Source organism: Strigops habroptila, chromosome 7 (assembly GCF_004027225.2).
Source record: "Strigops habroptila isolate Jane chromosome 7, bStrHab1.2.pri, whole genome shotgun sequence".
Classification (NCBI taxonomy): domain Eukaryota; kingdom Metazoa; phylum Chordata; class Aves; order Psittaciformes; family Psittacidae; genus Strigops; species Strigops habroptila.
Window position 1 is genome coordinate 23,664,776 of NC_044283.2, and position 21,379 is coordinate 23,686,154.

General features: G+C 38.4%; 1 protein-coding gene and 1 long non-coding RNA gene across 3 annotated transcripts in view; one reads left to right on the forward strand and one right to left on the reverse strand.

The window, feature by feature from the left end:
- PGM2 (phosphoglucomutase 2) lies at positions 1-19,704 on the forward strand. Its single transcript, XM_030492626.1, has 14 exons — positions 1-127; positions 5,172-5,339; positions 6,176-6,282; positions 6,648-6,732; positions 7,962-8,045; positions 9,508-9,701; positions 10,697-10,886; positions 11,581-11,678; positions 14,123-14,303; positions 14,423-14,516; positions 15,278-15,407; positions 17,668-17,857; positions 18,485-18,618; positions 19,299-19,704. The coding sequence occupies exons 1-14, from the start codon at positions 56-58 to the stop codon at positions 19,399-19,401; spliced, it is 1,830 nt and encodes a 609-aa protein (XP_030348486.1). The 5' UTR covers positions 1-55; the 3' UTR covers positions 19,402-19,704.
- Positions 10,653-21,379, reverse strand: part of LOC115610702 — a 19,133-nt gene continuing 8,406 nt past the window's right edge. Inside the window, exons 2-3 of one of the 2 annotated variants that reach the window (XR_003992309.1) lie at positions 20,453-20,632; positions 10,653-11,136 (exon numbers count right to left, since the gene is read on the reverse strand). This is a non-coding gene — a long non-coding RNA (uncharacterized LOC115610702). Of the gene's footprint in view, positions 11,137-20,452; positions 21,269-21,379 lie in introns of those variants that run through there. The other variant, XR_003992310.1, reaches the window with a different exon arrangement.

Consider the following 21,379-nt stretch of genomic DNA (forward strand, 5'->3'; position numbering starts at 1 on the left):
GCTCCGGAAGAGGGAAGGAGCGGGGCGGTGGCGGTGGCGGTGGCGGCGCAGCGGCATGGCAGCGCGGAGCTCCGCCGGGGACGCTGCGTTGCGCCGCGCGGCCGAGCAGTGGCTGCTCTGGGACAAGGTGAGGGGCGGCGGGAGCCCTCCCCTCCTCGCGGGGCTGCGGCGCGGAAGGAGCTCCGGTCGCGCAGGGACTTGGCGGGGCAGGCGGTGGGGGCCCAGGCGTGACAAGCGACAGGAGGCGCGGGGCGAGCCCCGGCTTTTAAACTGTGTCAGTGCCTGGGCGGCAAAGGCACTTGTTGGCTCTTTCCGCTCTGCTCCCGAAGCCCTCTGGCAAAGGGGCTGCTCTCCCTCCCCTGTCCTCCCCTCCCGCAGTGGGGTTGCGGTTCCCGCCGCCGCTTCCTGGTCACCTCTCGTGGCAGCCCCCTCTTCAATCTAGAGACCCATCTAGCTGGTCTGATAAGTATCGCCGCTGTATTTAATTCCTTATTTAAAAGGGTCTGTATTGTTCCTAACCGCTTCTGTTGTAGGGGCGGTTGATAGGCTTAAATTATTAAAGGCAAGAACACGTCACTGTGCTGTCTCTCAGTGTTAAAAATCTCCAGGTACCTCCGTATTTTTATTTACTAAAATATTATTTCCAAAAGACATGTGGGCTTGCTTCAAAACCACTGGCAAGTGCGGAATCCGTCCTCTTCTTTCTGGTGGTGTTGCCAGTGCTTAGTGGTCCGCACTGTTTGTAAGGTAACTCCTGAATCTTCAGTATTATCTTGTTTCATGGTTCTCCCTTTTCTTGCTATTGTTTGGGAATACTTTAGCATGAGTTATTTCCCATGGTGTTAAAGTGCTTAAACATCGTAGGACTTTGTCTTCAGTGTTGGTCTTGACAACACTATAGACAGCAATATTTTCCTATATTCCACATATCTAACAAACCGTCTTGCCATAGTGGTGTTCTGGATAATGTTTAGATAATGTTTATATAGTTGCTTGCTGCTGCAGTTCCCGCTTGGGTGTAGGCCTGTATTCAGGATATGGGGTTTGTAGTTTTTTGTTCTTATACATGAAATGTGTTCATTTGGGTGTATTGGGACACATAGGCCATGTCCCCCTTTGGTCACTTTGTTGTCTGCCCTGGGCTCAGCACCATGCAGCGCACTCTGGGTTTTGTGCAGCCCACAGGCTTGTTTGACAAGGGCTTGTCTGCATATTTCAAGGTTATCAATGAAAACATAGAATAATTCTTGTATGTTTTTAGTACTCTTTCCAGGTTCTAAAGGACATCATTAGAAGTACCTTAAGTTTGCTGTGATTCTTTATTAAAGATTATTTGAGTGATTAACTGCTCAGTTAGCCAGCTCTGGTTTTATTAATGATAATGCACTGCCAAATCAGCCCTTCTTTCAGAACTACTGATGTATCACATCCAATGACAATAAGCTTATTGTCTTCATCTTTTCTTTTTTCCAGTATAATTGATTTTGAGAAAACTGTCTGGTTTTAAAGGGCTTCTTATTTCCATAACATCATAGAATCATAGAATAGTTTGGGTTGGAGAGGACCTTATGATTGTCTAGTTCCAACCCCCCTGCCATGGGCAGGGACACCTTCCATTAGACCAGGTTGCTCAAAGCCCTGTCCAACCTGGCCTTGAACACTATCAGGGATGGGGCATTTACCACTTCTTTGGGCAATGTGTTCCAGTGCCTCAGCACTCTCACAGTAAAGAATTTCTTCCTTATATAACCTAAATCTTTCCTGTTTAAGTTTAAACCCATTACCCCTTGTCCTATCACTACAGTCCTTCTCCGCAGGGCTGCTCTGAATCTCTTCTCCGCCCAACCTGTAGCTGTGCCTGGGATTGCCGCGACCCACGTGCAGGACCTTGCACTTGGCTTTGTTGAACTTCATGAGGTTGGCATTGGCTCAGCTCTCCTGTCTTTTGTGTGATCATTTCATTTTCAACTGATTATTCTGATTATTTTGTGAAACCCTCTGGAAATATCTTGCGGCATCCCTTACAGCCTCTTTACTTTTGAAAAGTTAGCTCTTTGTAATGATTGTGCCTTTGACTCAGTAATAATTGACCAGTATGCAATACCCATTGCTGATTGCTCAAAACTGATGAGGTATTTTCATTTTTCAGGCAGCTCTTACGTGTTTGTAAGAATAATCCGATATAACCCTTGCCCATTTACTCTGACGTTAAAAAAAAAAGGTTCCGTTTTGACATGTGGAGCCAGGTTAATATTTAATGACGATATGTTGTGTGTTTCTTACAAAATAATAGTTTGCAAGAGCCAGCCCTTATGGCTAAAGAGTCCTGCTGACTTAACGGGAAATTTCTACCTGGATGACAATTACTGAGCTTGTTACCAGGCTGTTTTCCTCACTGTGTTCATTGCAGTGGTGTCATGTTTTTCGTTCTTTCTCTTATCAGTCATAAAAATATGGATAGGAGGTGGCTTCTGCTTTTGTCAAAAAAAAAAAAAAACCTGTTTAGTGGGTAGCTGTCCCTCTACTCTGAAACCTTGTGGGGCCTCCTGCACTGGTGAAACCTCTCTGGGACCTTCCCGTACTGTAGATTGAAGTAAATAAGTAAATTACCAGGGGATGTTTAAGCAAATTGCACTGCTGGAAATTAACCCTGTATTAAATCACCTGCCTCTGTATTCATAGGAATCCGTATTCTTGTATTTGCATCCAGTTTTATTTCAGAGTAGAAAAAGTGGAACCCGAGAGAATCAGCAAGGAAGGAAAAACACAGCACTTCATCCTTCAGATGCAATTGGGTCCTTCTTTAGTAGAGATGCTGCGAAGATTTGGGTTTGGCCGCTTTTTTCTTCTTAAAAAAGTTTACGTTTTTTCCTTAGCTTATACAGTGGCATTGTAACAGTCACACAATATTGTAACATATTGAAACATTTGTTTCAATTTTAATTGAAACAAAATGGGAACAGTCTCTGTGCAGTAAAAAAGAAAAGAAAAAAATAAAAGAAAATGCAGATTCTTTGAAGAATTTAGCCATAAACAATTGTAACAGTAATTCTGGAAAAATCCCTCTGCTATATTAAACAGAAGGCCTGGCTTTTACCATTACTTTTTTGGGAGGTGGGAGCAGCAGGGAACAACCCAAACAACCCAAACAACTAAATCAATGCAGTGAAGTTTTCTGTAGCAAATGATGTGGACTGAAACTCCAGAGACTTAGGCAGCCACCTGGGTAAGTACCATCATTTAACCAGATCTAAAACAGTGGAGGGTCCCTGTAGTTTCACAGTAGATACCAAACCTGAGAAATCCCTCTAACAACAAAAACAACGATTTCCTTGGTGAGAGCTATAGGATGTTCCTAGTGCGCAGCCGCCTTTCTGTGCTGCCGTTACAGCTTCTAGTCTGTCCATCTGTACACACATGTACAGCATCTACCTAAAGAGATGCCTGTTTCAATGGTAAAAGACAACTCTTGTGCACAACGCTCACACAGAGTGGGAAAAGGGTGACCAGGCAGTGTACAAAGCCTGATGCAAAAGGTGTCATTCAGGCTTTACCTACAAGATGCAGGCCTGATACTGCAGCAAAAAGTTCAGGTCAACTTTTAAACAGCCTAAACTCAGAATTGTTATACTGACCTATATTATTCTGAAATAACATAGAATTATATTTATTATCATAGGATATAATTACTCTATAATAACACAGAATTATGTTGTGCCTCCTACAAGGAAGTGTCAGTTATGATGTTCTTGGACTGGTAATTCTTAAACTGGAAATCAATAATTAGGGAGTACCTCATTGCTTATTGCACCCGGGAAACTGCCTTTTTAAAATATTTAGCTTATTCTGCATTACATAGTTTGCTCATTAGCACCAAAGGCTCTTTAGCTTTTAAGTATTTGTTTAAACTGCGGTGTTTGTCCTGCAGCAGCAGGTGCACAGGGCAGTGATTAGGGCACCCTGGTTTCAGTTTGGTGTGCAGAATGCTTACACCTTTGTGTGCAGGCTGACTCACATGCCTACTGCTCTGCACGTTCTGCAGCACTTCCTGGAGCTGCAGAAAACACCTTTTTTCTTTTTTTTTTTTTTTTTTTTTGTTTTGTTTTGTTTTGTTTGCATTGTATGTATACCTGGGTCATCCAATAAATAGTATAGTCTGTGACCTTCATTTGAAATCAAAGCTTGTGTCCGTTTGGAAATGGTAATCTTTGTACTCCAGTGTAAAGTGTGTGCAATCATGTGGTGAGTAATCTGCGGAGGATGCTGCCTCTCCACATAACCCTGTTGCCTAGTGCCTGGAGTGTGCCATCTGTCCTCTTGGCTCATCAGTTTTCAAGAATCAAACACTTCACAGATCCCAAGTTAGTGAGACTGAGTTGTTGCAGTGTAGGTATTACAGGACTTTACTCATTCCTAAGTTTGGAAACAAAGAGAGTTGATAACAATAAAGAGTTGAAACAAGCAATATACCAAGAAAACCTGTGACACTTGGAAACTCCTCACTCTTCACAAGCAGTCTGACTCGGCCTTTCCCTTGCCACTCCGCACAGTCATTCTATTTAAGAATTCAGCTGCAGTTGCTGAGCTTTCATCCTGAGAGTTGTGCTTACTTTTACAAGCATTACCTGTGAATACATTGCAAATTGTCATCTTCATCTTCTGACCAATCTGCTTAGTTCCCCTGGTGTTAGCCAGTCTTTGGACAAGGTGATGATTTTATTTTTTAAACTCTAGTGCTTTGGATGTACCAAATATTTCTTAATAATCAACTTAACTTACTTTCTTGTATGTTTAGAGTAGTTCTTCTGTTGTGATGACACTTCTCTAAACTGTAAAGGTGCTTTTTTTGTTTTTGTTTTGTTTTTAAAACCAGAAAATACTAAAATAGACATCTTGGAAATCTTTTCACTTCCCAGAATGTGATATATACACTGCTGTCAAGGCACTTCAGGAGATAAATCTGAAATAAGTAATACTTGAGATTGTACTGACTTAAAATTAGGAAGATGAAGCAGGAGTTCTGGTATTCCTGAAGAGGTGTGTGATGCTTTGATACTGAAATAACCCAGTACAAAGAGTGGGAAAGAAAGCCAATTCTGTTAAGAAGCTTAAGGGTGTTAAAAACAACCAAACCAATTCTTCTCTAGAATATCTGAGTTTTGAATCTACAGAATCCCAAAACTTCTGCAATAGTGAAGCAACTGCTTGCTGAAGGAAATGCCGGAGAGCTGCAGAAATACTTTGGCTCGCGGATGGAGTTTGGCACAGCTGGGCTCAGAGCTGCCATGGGAGCAGGGATTTCCCATATGAATGACTTGACTATTATCCAGACAACCCAGGTACGGCGTTCAGCAGTTTATCTCACTTAACTGGTTGTGTATACAAATGGGAGAGCTTCATTTAGGACAAGCAAATGGGTATTATATGGAAGTACAAGTTTTTTACTATTCCTCCAGTTTTCAGAAGTAATTTAAATGTAAATTAGTAGCTAAGATCTCTGAAAACAAGTAGGAATAAGCTATTAATCCATTCAGAAGTTATTTTCCATATTTGATTTGCAATTGAATTTATACACAGATACAGCTAAGCTCAAGTGGGTCAGTTAGTCCTGATGGACTACAGATAACCCCAAAGGTAGCCAGCATTTGGCTAAGCTTTGTGTATGTTGGACGTGTAAAGTTACATAAATGCAGAGAAGCTATATATACACATGCAGGTCCTAAAGTAGATCTGCTTGGAGAGAGCTTAAAAAAACCCAAAACCTTAAATTACTGCAGCCCAGAGTGGTGGTGTATCATATCTCAAACATGTGTCATTATTAAGGGTGAAGTTCAGTTAAAAACTGAGATATTTGAGCTGAAAAACTGAAATACTGGCCAGTTGTCCTCTTTCTCATCTGAGACCTAGCACAGCTAATCACGTTATTTGTTTCTGGAGTTGGTTCTGGTTTTTGGAGAAGTATTTAAATGCTATCCAGCTTCACTATATTGATTTGAAAGTTTCTGATATTTGCTGGTGTTTCTTGATCCTAGACAAACTGAACCCCAAACGAGTTCGGTGAGATGTTATGTGTGCTCACGTTTTTAAGATATCAACATCTTAGCACTCATCTTACTGCAGCAATAAATTAAATGTTAAGATTGGGTTGATGAGGTGGGTTTGTTGTTGTCTCCAGGGATTTTGCAGATACCTTGAGAAGAATTTCAGTGACCTGAAAAAAAGAGGAGTTGTGATTGGTTTTGATGCTCGGGCCCATCTTTCCAGCGGAGGTAGTAGCAAAAGGTACTTTTTAGGTTTTAAGTATTTTGTAGATGTCTTATGTGATCCATTATGACTTTATATCTGTTTCAACAGTATTTTCTCTCTCTGGAGAGTGAATTAAGGTGAGGGATTTATAGTATTTTTATATACTGTTAATGTCAAAGCAGTTCTTGGAGTTGTGCTTTATCTGTTGGGAATAGTGAGAGAACACATTTTAAATTGGGTCTGTATAATAGTTATTTATGTAGGGTTTTGTTTGCTTTGGGTTGGGTTTGTTTGGTTTTTTTTTTTTTTTTTTTAAATTGGGGCGGGGGGGAAGCTGTGAATTTTAGGAAACCAATTGGTGAGAAAATTAATCTATTTCCTTGGCATATTTTCTTCTTTAGGTTTGCAAGACTTGCTGCTAATACCTTCATCAGTCAAGGAGTTCCAGTTTATCTGTTCTCAGATATAATACCAACTCCTTTTGTGGTAGGTTTCCGTAATATACCTTTTTATATACCACAAATTCTGTCAGATATCTTGCATTACTTACATTTAAAAAAACTAGACAAACCACTTCACTTTACTTTTTAAGCTCTATCTGTAGTTAGTCTTATGCTTATTTAGCTGTACAATATCCACAGCAAGAGCAGGAAGCTTAGTGGAATGTCAGTGACACTGGGATGTGTTTCTGTTCATTCCTGCTTTCAGGCAGATTTCTTGTAAAAGACATCTCATTGTTTCTAGATTGCTGTGGAGTCTGAAGTCTGAAACACGTACACACATTTAAATTTGGTTAGTTGGTTTGGTTGGTTTTTATTATATTCTTTTTTCTTTTTTGGGGTATTGAATCCAAAGTAGCCTTTTTTAATAGCAGGTTGTCGGATTGCAGTGATGTGATGCTGGGAGGGTTGTTGGATGTGTCCGCATTTTCACCATCATATCACTAGGTGTCAGTCCTCTAGAGCAATCAAGAAAACCTCTGCCTTTGCAGTAAAGGAAGTTTCTCCCAATACCAGTTACTCCAGCAAGTGCTGCAAACAGAACACAGCAGGATGAAGGCTTTGTATGCAGCATTCTTGTACTGATACAAATTTTGATTTAGGGTCAGATTCTTCATAGTGCAGCTGAAAGCACTGTTGCAAGAACTGCAGTTGATTGTATTTGCTATTGAAGAGCCAGGACCTAACTCGAACTGGACCTGTTGTCACAAATAATGCTTTATTTTTAATTTGCTCCATCTGTTTTGGATTAATTTGTAAGTGCTCTCTCCAGAACAATTCTGCTCTGACCCATGATGGAGTAATTGCTCCACAGACTGCTCTCAAAAGATAGCATGGATGAGACTGCTGCAGCTGTAATTCTCTACTTTATACAGACTTATGTCATTATCCCAAGAGAATTTGCATTCTACAGTAGGCAACACATGCACTTGGTTTCCTTCTATAAAAACACTACTCTAGAGATCCACAAAGTGTCTGAAACAACACTGAGAATATGCAAATGGAAAGATGCGCAAGAAAAAGGAAGGGCTAAAGTTGTGCCACATGGAGGGTAGTGGAGCAAGTTCTACTTAGTGTCTGCTTTAGAGAGTCAGTCTGTAGGCATGACACCCTGGCTTTCTCTTCACTCAGCAGTATGATAGTATTGCATATGGATGAGAATAAGTAATATAGTATTTTGCACATTCCACTTCAGATAACTTTCTCTTGTTACAGCCATACACAGTAACTCATCTGAAGCTGTGTGCTGGAATTATGGTTACGGCTTCCCATAATCCTAAACAAGACAACGGTTACAAGGTATTCCTATATGATCTGTTTTCTGGCTTTTTTCAAACATTTTTTTCCATGTAGAGACACTAATGCTATTATGTATAGTTTCTGTCATGGTATAGACCAAATTAATTGACCATTTGATCTCTTCTAGATGTACGTATTTAAAGCTAGTAGCACGTTTTACTAATAACATAATTCAAATCTTAGCTCTAAACAGCAGGAAGGTGAGCATACTTTGGAACACTTTAAAATATCAACTGACCTCTTTTCAAAAGCATTAATCATTTCTCCAATTCATGATTTCAAGATATCGCTTTCATTTGACAAACCCAGAGAATTAAAAACACCTGACACCTAATAAGTTGCTTGTACAAAATGTTTGGAATAAATTCCATTGATTTCTTGTATATTTTTCTTTTGCTAAGTGACACTGTTATTACTGTGACTTTTTTTCTATAACAGAAATCTGCTTTCCACTGAAAAAAACATGTCTGAGCTGCTTGTCTGCCAGTCACCCCATAGCTTAACTGGTCATATACAGACTATTTCCAAAATTAAAAAAATGGAATTTGAGAGATCTTTTTTTGTCTTCTTAATAGAAAACCAGGAATGATTTCGTGCTGTCTCTCCTTCCAGAACTTCATGTCTTTTTAAAATTGATTTTTTAATTAATACTTCATGTATTGACCGTGATAGCTTCTTTGGATGTTTTATCAATTACTTTTTAAATCAACTTCATTTTTTTTTAATGCTTTGCTATTTGGGCTACATATGTACATGGCCCAGATGCTGTTAGGTATCTTTTCTTAAACTTGTGGTCTGTAAACCATCAGTAGGAGGAAGTGTGCAAGCAACTGTCAAAAAGTAAAACATAATAAGTACATCTCTTCCTGGATGTGTAAACAGTCAACAAAAAGCAAAAGACTACAAGTACTGAAGGTCTTGAAACTTAGTTGTATTGTGCTTGCTGTTGTGGCAATGCTGCTACTGTAGGCAGCTGCAAAGTTTTTGTGCCTTTCTCCTTGTGGTTTAAGCCCAGCCGGTAACTCGGAACCACACAGCTGAACCCAGGACACTCCTTAATTCTTTACTTTCATACACTTTCTCTTCTTAAGAATTCTTCTATATGTAATGATAATACCTAAAAGTCTGGGAGAAAGTATATGAAATAGCCTGGGCAAGTTATCAATGCCACGGGAAGCAGACAGGCTGATACTTGAGTCTTCTCAGTAAATGAGCTGGGTCTTGTTTTGTGTTTCATTATGGATTTTGATATCTTCTGATAAAATTAAACAGCTTTTTTTATAGAACAAAAATGGCATGTGAGAGGGAACACTGAGCTTATGAACAGGGGAATACTCTGGCTATACTTAAGCCTAATTTACTGTAATACTCTACCAAATGCAGTGCACCTTAGACAACAAAAAAATGGCCAAACTATGCTTCAGTGTTAATGACCAAAATACTCACCCTATTTATTATTTAGGTTTACTGGGAAAATGGTGCTCAGATCATTTCCCCTCATGACAAAGGAATTTCTCAGGCTATTGAGGAGAACCAAGAGCCATGGCCTCAGGCTTGGGATGACGAACTGATTGACAGTAGCCTGCTGCTTCATGATCCGTATGCCATGGTCAATAAGGAGTATTTCAAAGACATACAGAAACAGTGCTTTCACAGGTAATTGGTGTTAACTCCATTAAGAATACAGGATTTTCCATCTCGTACATCAGTGAGGCAGTTTAAATTGATAGAAGTCAGGGCAGCCATGATCCTGCCATGATCCCATTCTTTCTTTGCCTCACAGCACTGGCAGCTGTGAGGTGATGTAGTGAGCCATTTCATAAAGCTGGTCTGGCAGAAGTCTAACCCAGCAAAGTGAGCAATTAGTTTCTGATTATATCTTCTCCCTGTATTCACATGACCAGGCATCAGCCAAACGCCACAGCAAGACTGGGGCTGTTTTGTGCAGTTGGGGTTGGGCTGACACTGATGGCCCAGCAACCTTAAAATGGGCTTTTAAGAGAGAAGGTGAACCAGGCTGTTAAGCCTGTTCTGGAAGGAGGTCTTGCTCTATCGTTCTAGCTTTGCATGTGCTCTTGGTGGTCTTGGGCACCTTGCACAAGCCTATTCCTGTCACTTCCTTCACAAAGTCAAATAGATGTTTCTTTTTGTGATTAATATATAGAACTGTTGATGGATTAGATGACCTCCAACCTGTTAAATATGCTTATTTACCAAAATTTTAACCATCAGTAACCATATTCTTAAAATTGCTAAAAATAAAGTCAGAATTAGTAGAAAGTTTGGACTATGTGAACAATTATGCTGCTTTTTCAGAATAGGAGTTAAGTGTCTCCTTAGGAGTTTGCATGCCAGAGACGGAGGTGAAAAGTCTTATTAGTCAGTTGAGTATAGAGTATACTATATATCTTATCCCAGAGATTTTCACATACCAGGACATTATATATCAAGAATGAGGCATTGCTGAAAAATGAGGCTAAGCCAGTTTTCAAGCCATTACCTTTAAAACCTGATCTCCTTTAATTTATAACTTTGAGAGATAGAATACTGAGTCATCTGTCTTCAAACATAGTCAATTTTGTGCATGATATTTATGCATAGTCAGTATTAGGCATAATAGCCAAGTTTACTGTTAATGTGTTTCATTTCAGGAATATAAACAAGGAAACAAACCTGAAATTTGTTCATACTTCTGTGCATGGCGTAGGGCATAAATTTGTGCAGTTGGCCTTCAAGGCATTTGGCCTTAGCCCTCCTTTTGCTGTTCCGGAGCAGAAGGATCCTGACCCAGAATTTCCCACAGTGAAGTATCCAAATCCAGAAGAAGGCAAAGGTGTTCTGGTAAATAAATACCTTTTTTTTTTCTGTAAGAGTTGCAGTGTCTTTCCAACAGTGTTTTCTTTCTTCCAGTAGTCATGGCTATAAATATTCATGGAAGGACTGTTTTGTTTCTGTTTTCATAGCCTTACTTTTAGTGACGAGTTAGCTGGTATCCTTTCATTGAAATGTATAACTCTTTTGAACCAGTCAGGTAGTAATCAGCTATAACCTTACACTACTTTGTCCCCTGTTCTATCAGAATGGGCAGCATCTGCAGAGAGAACAAAGTGATACGATTCCTTTTAAAAAATAAAATAATAATAAAAAACTCTTCACAGTTGGTTTTTGAAAGTTTTTCCAGTTTACATCTGAAATACAAAGACTAAACTTTTCTGATACAACACTGGAGGCAGCAGGGGAAGTTCTGGCAGGTGGTTAGAAATCCTGCTACAAGTATTTCTGCTACACTTTGTTATTAATGGATCCTGTTGAATTGAAACAGTGTTTGACCCAGGCTTGCAGAAGTTGAATGATGTAGATGAAGTTAAATATCCTGACTGTGCTCTACTGCTGCCAGGCTCAGGTTTATTTTTTGTAGAGACAGATCATGATTTTGGGTGCTTGACATAAATAAATTGGGAAAATAATTTAAAACCTATAACGAAAATGGAAATAATTATTTGGGAGTATTAACACTTGCTTACCACTTTTCCAGACATTGTCTTTTGCTTTGGCTGAAAAAGATGGGGCAAAAATCATTTTAGCAAATGATCCTGATGCTGATCGACTTGCAGTGGCAGAGAAACAAGAGAGGTATGGTAATAAAGAAGCCATTTACATTTTCAGCTTAAAGGCTAGGCTCATTTGGGGGATTCTTGCTACCTGTGTTGCAGAGGAAGATAGAATAGTCACAGTAGTTGTTTCTGGACTGAAAACACATAGAAATGTGAGAAGACTGTATGAAGCAGACCAAGCAGGGGCAGTAAATGAAGTAGTGGTTAATATTAGACACTGTACAAATAAATATTGAATAATTGACATGCTGTACTTGAGGCATGCACAGAGGCATATGAACTGTTGTGATTGTGCTAGACATTACTAAAGGTAAGTTTTCAGTTAGGAATTTTCCACAGAAGACTGATAAACATTCTTTCATACTACATTTATTAAATAATAACTTGGATATTCAGTAGAACCTTTATAGAATAGGGAACATTCCTGTTATTTATGTGAGTTCCTTCTTTCTCAAATGCAGATAGACCAGACATTTTACTACTTATTAGATGATTTGGGCCCCTGTCACTCAGTTGCCCACTTTTATGCATGATGTTAGGTACTGCATTTCACCTTAAACTTTGTCAGTGTTTGGCACTTTTCAGTGCCATTTGTACTCTTGCCTTTAAGGACCAGCTATACATGCTTTGTTTATCTATGTATATCCTGCCAAAGAATGGGAACACAAAAGGTAAACTTGCTCAAACAAGGGCTTTTCATATTTTTTTCAGATGAATGGAATGTGTAACCTGTAGTTCTTGACCTAATATTGCCATTCCCTTATGGCATGCTCCCAGTATCCTCTACTTCTACAATTGTTTGCATTTCTGTTTTGTGGTCATATTTGATGAATGAAAATCAGCTGAAGTACTGCACTTGGTATCATATGTACAAATAGTGGTGTTTCTTTTTTATCTTCCTCGATAAAGCAGAAACTAATCTGAGCAGTTGGAAAAACCATAAATCTTTAATAAATGGAAACTTCAAAATTTTCCACTCAGAGAGGAGCAGAACAAAAATCTGCTGCTGGGCCCGGAGCAGAAATAGTGTAAATCTGCACGAGAGCCAGAAGAGAGATATAAAATCATGGCAACAGTCCTTGGTACCCAAGGGATGAGATGGGCACCTGCTCACATCCGTGATTGTGGATGATACAAATATTTGAACCTGTATCAGTTACACAAATTCCAAAAACCCAGTAAAAGAAGGCAGTGCAAATATCAGTTTTGCTCACAAGATAACCTCTTTTGGTCTTGTAGCAACTTCAAAGGTGGCAGTGCTTTCTTTGGGGTTTTGGAGGGCTTTTTTTCAACTCATTAGCCTCACAGCACAAACTAAGTAGGCTTCTCTGCCTTTAGAGGAAGGACTAATTGGTAGTCTCTGCTGGATCTTGGGCAGTGTTAGCTGGAATTTTTTGTTTTAATGTTTTTGACCTCTACCGGCCTCAGTTGGCAGTTCAGCATTGAGGAAAAGGCATAAAAAGCTTCAGTTTGTGCTAGTGATGATGGGTTAAAGCAAGAATGCAAAATCATTCATGCTTTTTGTCTAAAAACATAGAGCTATCGAAGACCTGAAGAGGGGGTTAGTTTATGTATCACCATTGAGAGCACGGTGCTTTCACTCTGCTACCTCTTTGCTAATTGTTTCGCCAGTCTTAGTTGTCTCCTAACTGTCAGTTGTGTGTCCTCAGATTTCTGCTGTAGCTTTCATACACTAATTGAATATTAATATAGGCTTCTACAGTATCTGTATACTACTTCTTTGACAGAAACTTCTGCTAGAGCACACTCTCTCAGCACTCTTACACTAAGTTGTCGCTGTGCAATGCTTTGTGCCTGTTGGCATCAATAAATGCAGGAGACTGAGTCTGCTCCTCTTTCACAACAGGTACTGTTTCTGTAGGTCTTGATTTTTGTCAGTTTGGCAGTGTCTTTGTCCCCTTTTGTGACTGGGAATTTTTGGGCAATTTTGATATCTGTCTTACCCTTTTTCTTCCAGTTTTTCTTGTTTCTAGCAACATGTCAATGTTAATCTTTTTCACCCTTTTGAGATTTTTTCCAATCTTCTCAATGACAAATTGACGTGGTTATGATTAAAGAAGAAGTATTTCTCACTGAGTCAACTAAAAACACTGATCACTTGAGAATTCTGTTTTTGTATCTCTGTGCTTGTCTTAATCACCAATTTTACAATTTGTCTGCTGCATATTTTTGTTTTACTTAAAACGTGATGGAAATATCACTGTTTCATCTTTGGATAATCTCAAAAGCTGGTACATATGATGGAGAAGTAACCAGAATTTTGGGAGGGAGGAATTTTTTGTTTGTTCATAATGTACACAATATATCTTGTTACTGTAACTTGGAATTCACATGCAGCATATTTGTTAGTATTTGTGTGTGGAAGAACCAACAGATTTTTTTTTTCCCGCCTCCAGAGTTACCCTTTGAATCCATATACTTTCTACTCTTTTTCCCCTTCAGTGGTGAATGGAAAGTGTTTTCTGGAAATGAGCTGGGAGCTCTTCTAGGCTGGTGGATCTTCACCTGCTGGAAAAACCACAACAGGGATACCCGTGCCATTAAAGATGTCTACATGTTATCCAGTACTGTTTCTTCCAAAATCCTGAGAGCAATCGCACTGAAGGAAGGTTTTCACTTTGAGGTAAGCAACATGTTACATGTTATTCCATGTTCTTTTATTTGCTTTCCTACACAGTGTCATATCTTTGTAAAACGTTGTTATTTTTAATGCCTTTTTTTTTTTCCTCCATACTGCCATAGGAAACACTGACAGGTTTCAAGTGGATGGGCAACCGTGCCAAACAGCTCATGGACCAGGGAAAAGCTGTTATTTTTGCCTTTGAAGAAGCTATAGGTAAGAAACAGAATATTATGTTCTGGTATCTTGTAAAATAGTGGAAGTAGGACTACTGCAAAAAATGGCAGTGTAAAGGTGTCCTCAACACAATGGATGTATTTCCAGTGAGTAATCAATAATCATCCATTTAGCTGATTGTATTACTAGTTTTAATTCTTCATGTCTGTTTAGCACAGAGTATGACGATGTGGGCTAGATGTATATATCTTCAGTAGCATAGTTATGTAGACTTGGACTGCAAATTCTGCACAAGCTATTTAAAAAAACCCAAACAAAATGCATTTTTCAGACTTCGAGTATGCTTACCTGACAGTTTTAAGCTAAGCTTAAAAAAGAATAAAATAAAGTAAAAACTCCTCCAAGTTATACTTGTAAACTGGAAAGCCATGAATAAAAGCTGTGAATTCACTCAAATGAAATTGTAAAGCTATAGAGCTATTTCTTGAGTATCTCAGTACCTGAAAACCAGAGAAAATGTGACTAATTTAACAGATAATTATCAGTGTTACCATATGTTACCATGTAAGGGTAACATTTGAGACCAAGTGCTCTACTTGCATTTTACTTGCAGTGTGGCATTTCTCTTTCATCAGAGCTCCAAAAGCACTCAGGAGCATCTGGCACTGACAAGACACAAATCCATCTCTACCATGAAATTCCATTAAATATCTTGCTTATCAAAATTAACACTGATTAGAAGATAAAATTTTTCCACTTTTGGTTTAACTATATTTAACTCTATAATTTTCTTTGTTTAGGGTATATGTGCTGTCCTGCTGTTCTGGACAAAGATGGTGTCAGCGCTGCTGTGATAACTGCAGAGATGGCTAGCTTTTTGGCAACCAGAAATCTGTCTTTGTCTCAGCAGCTGAAAGCTGTCTATGATGAGTGAGTTCAATGAGAATTGTTTAATTTTCAGATTTTCTCCATTCCACATACTGTGGTTAATAGGGACTTAACAGCAACCTGTAGTATATGAAGAAATAAAAATTGGGTTATTGTACTATAGTACCCATCTAGAAAGCAGTCCTGCCTCACGGGCATGAATACATTTATGACTTCATTTTGCGTCATTTTAAAACTAATAACATTACCTTACTAATTCCCTATTAGTTAATGAGATTTTTGATGTATTTATATTTGCTTATCTGAAAGGTTTTTGACTTCTGGGAAGTTCTGCTCTTGGGTCCTTTTATGGAAGATTGGCCTGGGTTTTGGCTAGCAGTATTGCTGTGTTGTAGAGAGCACAGCGCCTCTTGCTGCTTAAATGTGCCAGAAGCACAAAAACGTTGATGGCAGAATGGGTGTAAGTAGCTCTGGCATATTTATGCTACTCATAGAAGCCAGCTTGCTCTGTGCTGCTTGCAGGACTACTTGTCCTTAATTCTAGTTGGCTCTTAGGTTAGGCTTTTTATGATATTATTCAGGTTTGAGGTTTTTTGGTGTTTTGGTTTGGGGTTTTTTATTTGATTTTTTTTTTTTTTTAATGAATAGTATACATTCATTGTTCTTTTTGCTCCTGAATACTAGAATTTGAGCTAATTGCTCGGAAGTGCTGTGACTAGCCATAACTATTGGCTATATACAGCTGGGTACCCCTCTGAGAGGTTTTAATCTGGGACACTGCTTTTCTTTTGTTCTTCTTTAGTTTATTCAAGGGCCTACAGAAATCAGTTGTGGGATTTATCAGCTATTGTACATAGCAGAAATTTAGGTAGGTCAAGAAGCAGTAATAGAAGTGCATGGAAGAGGAATTAATGCCTAGAGATGCACATATAACATCTGACATTAGAATTCCCTTAATTACTAGTAGCTGGAAGTTATTTTCAAAGAATTATCCTTTTCTGTCCTGTGCCTATTTTTTTTCTCTCTGTTTTTTTTAAATACTCATTTAGTAAACACCTGCTTCAGGTTGCCCTCAGAAGACTTACCTGAGTGGAGCTTAGCTGTGTCACAGTGTACATAGCCACTGGAGAGGACTCTCAAAGTCAGAGCTTATTTAACATAAAAGCAGTCTGTAGGTGCACCTCAAAGTAAGATGTCACTGCGCATAGTCACTCTTTTTTGAAATGCTAAAGATACAGGAAAGGTTACAAATCTTCCTTATTAAATTGATGCTTGATAACTAGGACTGAAAGGGGGATTCTTCTTTTGTTTGGGGGAGGGTTCGTTTTGTGTGTGTTTGATTTTCATTTGTGGGTAGTATAACGTTGCAGTTTTCTATTCCTTACTACTTCATATTTGTCAGATTTGTCTTGTGAGTTGCTATTGAAGCAGAAGAAACTCTGCTCGGTATTTTGGAGGTATAGAAAGGAGATCTGTTCTCAAAGAAGAAAATGCGGAACAGGGAAAGGACACAGTCCTAGCAGGCTCATCACTTCTTTAAGTTATAGGATAGGTTTTGTTAATTCCCTTGCTGGATTCTCAAGACTGGCTTAACAACTATGGACTGGTAGTTGTTATAAACATGACCCCATTTAAAGAATCTTTCAGGTTTCTAGCAGGAACATCCCAGTATTAACGAAAGATTCTGTCCTTCAGACATTTCCTGGCATCTTGAAAACAAATCAAGTGTTGATCTTTATCTTGCTTAAACAACCAGACCAGGCTTGTATGCCTTTCAACAACGTGCTGTTTTGAAAAGTCAGTATTAGCAGGTCATTTGGGTTTGATGCCGATTCTGCATCGTATTACCTGGCAGCAAACAGATAAGGTAAAGAAACAACGTTCAGAACAGTTTAGTTAAGTAGAAATGCTTTAATGAGAGAGCAGCTTCTGAAATATGACTAGAAGAAACAGTCTGGAATTTGTTTGACTCAGAAAAGGTCAACTGAAGTCCAGCCAAAGAAGCTGTTTAGATGTAGTGTTCTCCTATGGTGATTAGATCTTTCCAAGGCGATAATGACATTTTTTTTTCTCATTCATAATAATTAAAAGGAAAAAGTGCCTGCACAGAAGTTTCTTTCAAGTATGTAAATTAAGACAATTAAGCTGTCAAGGCCTTTTTAAAATTGAAATGGGGGGAACTGATGCTACTGTTGGGTAACCATAAGAATAGATTCTCACTTTATAGAAAGTTGTAAAATGTGTATTGTTTACAACTCTATGAACACTGTTTCTTCCATTCATTCATATTGTGTCTTCACAGATATGGCTTCCATATTACTAAAGCTTCATATTTCATCTGCCATGATCCAAAAGTTATTCAACAGCTTTTTGATAACCTTAGAAATTTTGATGGAAAAAACACATACCCAAAATCTTGCGGTAGATTTAAAGTTTCTGGAATAAGGGACCTAACTACTGGGTATGACAGCAGCCAGCCAGATCAAAAGGCTGTAAGTGTATTTTTTTAATTACATATAAATCATAGAAGTACGTATATACATTTCTATGGAGAAACACTCAACATTATGTTACATGCTGAGTCTTAAAATAAGTTAGATTGGGGATGATTGTTTTGCCTTGGTGAGAGGAAATGAAGGTTAGGGTGGAGGGAGGGTTGGGGTTTTTTGTTTGATTTTGTGGTGGTTTTTCTCTCTGGGATGACGGACTGTAAAGGGAGGTAGGATCTTGCTGTCTTGGTACAGCAATCTTGCATTATTTTCTTCTAAGTTAAGCTGTCTACTGAGATGTGGCTTTGGGTTCTTTAGTTTTCCACAATCCATGTTTCTTTTCCTCCTGGGAAATGCCATCACAGAGCAATTTCTATCTGCAGTAACAATGTTGGCTAGATTTGAAATGAGCTACCCTAGCAATATTGTACTGCTACCAGATTCTAGGTTGATGGTAAGGCTGTCATTTGCCTGTTGTGGGCTCAAGACCACGGTGAAGAAAACAGAACAAAGCTTAATTTTACATGATCCCTTAGTTGTATTATACGACATCATCATGAGTTTTGTCTTGAATTCATTACGTATAGTCACTTTCCAGGCTTCTAAAACAATTATTCTTACTATTTCTAGATACTTCCCACTAGTAAAAGTAGCCAAATGATAACTTTCACTTTTGCTAATGGAGGAGTAGCCACAATGAGAACCAGTGGGACGGAACCAAAGATCAAATACTATTCGGAACTTTGTGCACCTCCTGGAAACAGGTATTGTCACTCACAGCAGTAAATGCTGTGTAATAGGGGCTGTGTGGCTTTTTGGTATTGTTTTGGTGGGGAAGGGGCTCTCCATGATCAAATAATATTACTACAGTCATTATTTTAGCAAATGTGTTTACATAAAGCTTCAATTGCACAAAATTTGTTGATGCATTCTTATTGTTACTGAAATTCCTTTGAACTTGGTTTTACATTCAGTGAAAACATCATCAAGAAAAACATTCTGCCTTAAATGAAAGTTCAGGTATTCACTCTCTTTTTACATATAGTTGCTTTAAACTTATATAACTATTCATAAAATGTCCTAATATATTTTAAACTCTTCTATGTTTAGTAATTATACCCTTGAGTGATAGCATTGGAAATCATGTAGTCTTAAAGAAAAGCAATTATTAACTTCTGTAATGAACATAATGCTGTCTCACAGATGAAAATTCATCTGTAGATACTATTGCAAGTATACTTAAGTGCCTTTATTCATATGCATCAGTTGGAAGTGAACATCAGTGCATTACCGTAAGAAATCAAGTGTACATATTAGTATGAATAGAAAATGTTTGTCTAAAACAATGCAACAGACTTAAAAATTCCTCAGACCGAAAGTATGCTTTTTAGCTTCTCCCCTGTGACACTGTGTTTCTGTATTTGTGTGGATTTTGTTTTCTCAGTGACGTTGAGCAGCTGAAGAAGGAACTAGATGAATTGGTCAATGCTCTTGAAAAACACTTCTTTCAACCAGAAAAAAATAATCTTCAACGAAAGACTGAGTAAAATAGCAAAATTACTGCCTTAATTGGCTCTTGCAGCATTAGAAGTGCGTTATTTAAGAAGTAAGGATTTTTAGGACCAAACATCTGAGAACACAACTAAAAAGACTTCTGCTTTTATTAAGAGTTATTCTGGTACTCTTGGATCTAGTATTTTATTTTGGAAGGAAAGTACCTCTACCTTTAAAGGACCAAAAAACCCCAATCAGTTGAACTACAAGCCTCATGAGCTAAAAGTTGACTGCAAATGTATTCCAATCAAAACTTGTTTTAATTAAATAAGTAATATCCTGATTTCTGAAATGCAGCCTGTTTTGTGGGGACTTTTATTTCTTTTGTGTGTGAGTAATCTGATCGTACTGTGCAACTTTATCTAGGTTTAGATTTGCAAAGCAAATTCTTCTGTCAGCAAGAAGTACTGAAAGCCTGTGGTGAGACTCTGACAAACCTGGGGGAGATGTTTCAGAAATAGTGATCTTTCTCAGAGATTTTGGTCCAAATGAACAAGAAACTCATAGTGAATTTGCTGAAGATCTATTTGCTGCGAGACTATAAATCTTATTCCAGGTTAGAGATACTAAGTGTACTAAACTGCCTTTCAATACCGTGAACATATTAAGATAACGTATCTACATATGACACCTTTCTGTTGCCTCACTGAACTAAGCATAATTACTTCAGTGCATACCACAGCCTCAGAGCCTGTTGCACTGTACGCTACCATGACTTAGTGCGGAATTCTGTACGTCTGATTTAGAGCAGAAGCTTCCATTTTATTGCCTGCTGTTGTCTGCACTTGCAGAGCCCAAGAGGGTTATTTGGAGGTTACCAGTTGACTTTAATACAAGGGTTTCCTGCACTTTCAGTGCTTGTTTTGGATATCAGTGTAGCTCTAACAGCCCCAGTATTTCTTGGGTAAAGAAAGCTCTTTGCCAGAACTGTTTCTGGTATCCCATGGAGAATGACTAGTTGCCAGACCAAGCATGGATCAAATTTAGAAAATTATTCATAAAATAACAAACTTTCTGTTCCATCCACAGTAAATACTAACTTACCTTGTTAGCTGATGGTAAACAAACACTGGGTGCCTACTTTTACCTTGCAGACTTCAGCGTATTCATTGGAGGACACGAGGAAAGGAGTAGTCCCTGAATTCTGTGGCTGTCACATCAGTTTTTCTTGGCTGTGCAGAGTCAAAGGCAGTGTCCAAATCATTCATATCAAGCTCCATCTGTCTGGCATAAAAAATTAACTTTAAAATAAAGTAATAAGAAGGGTACTGAGGAAAGAGTATGCTGTTAATGAAATCCTAGTCCTTTAGAGTAGAAAGCTAAAAAGATTGGTTATTAGTTTGTGCAGAAAGTGCTTATTCAGACCCCCAACTTTTCTGTTTCCATTTCTCTTGTACTAAACCGAAGATGAGATATAGGTTCTTATTGATGCATGTTTATTTGGTGCCTTGAATAATACAGTCCATACTCCTAAATAGGACCCTAGGGGCTACTGAATATGGTAATAACTGTCAAGAGAATATCAATATTGACTACAGTGCAATGAGCTTTGTCACACTGCATGAAATTTCTGCACATATCAACTCCTGCTGTCCTTTCCTTCTGAAAATAAAAGCTAAGGACAAATTAAAGGCTTAAAATAACTACATAGTATTTCAGACATTTTTCATGCATGTTAAGTGTGCTAAAACAGTGCATTTGGCATGTTGTAAATCTGAACTGATTCTCAAAAGGAAAGTAGAACTTCTTCAGACACTGAAACAGATTTATCACCAGTCCCTTTCCACCTGACCTTGTGGCAGAAAGTCTATTAATCTGTTGGAGTTTTTTCTGATTAAATAAACTTTGTATGAAATCTGAAGGCAACATTACCAGACTTTTAAAATGCTGGGGTTTGTTCTGCCCCTGGTTTTTTTGAAATCAATATTAATTAAGAGAAATTAAGCAGGAACCTTTCCCACTGCTCCCTAC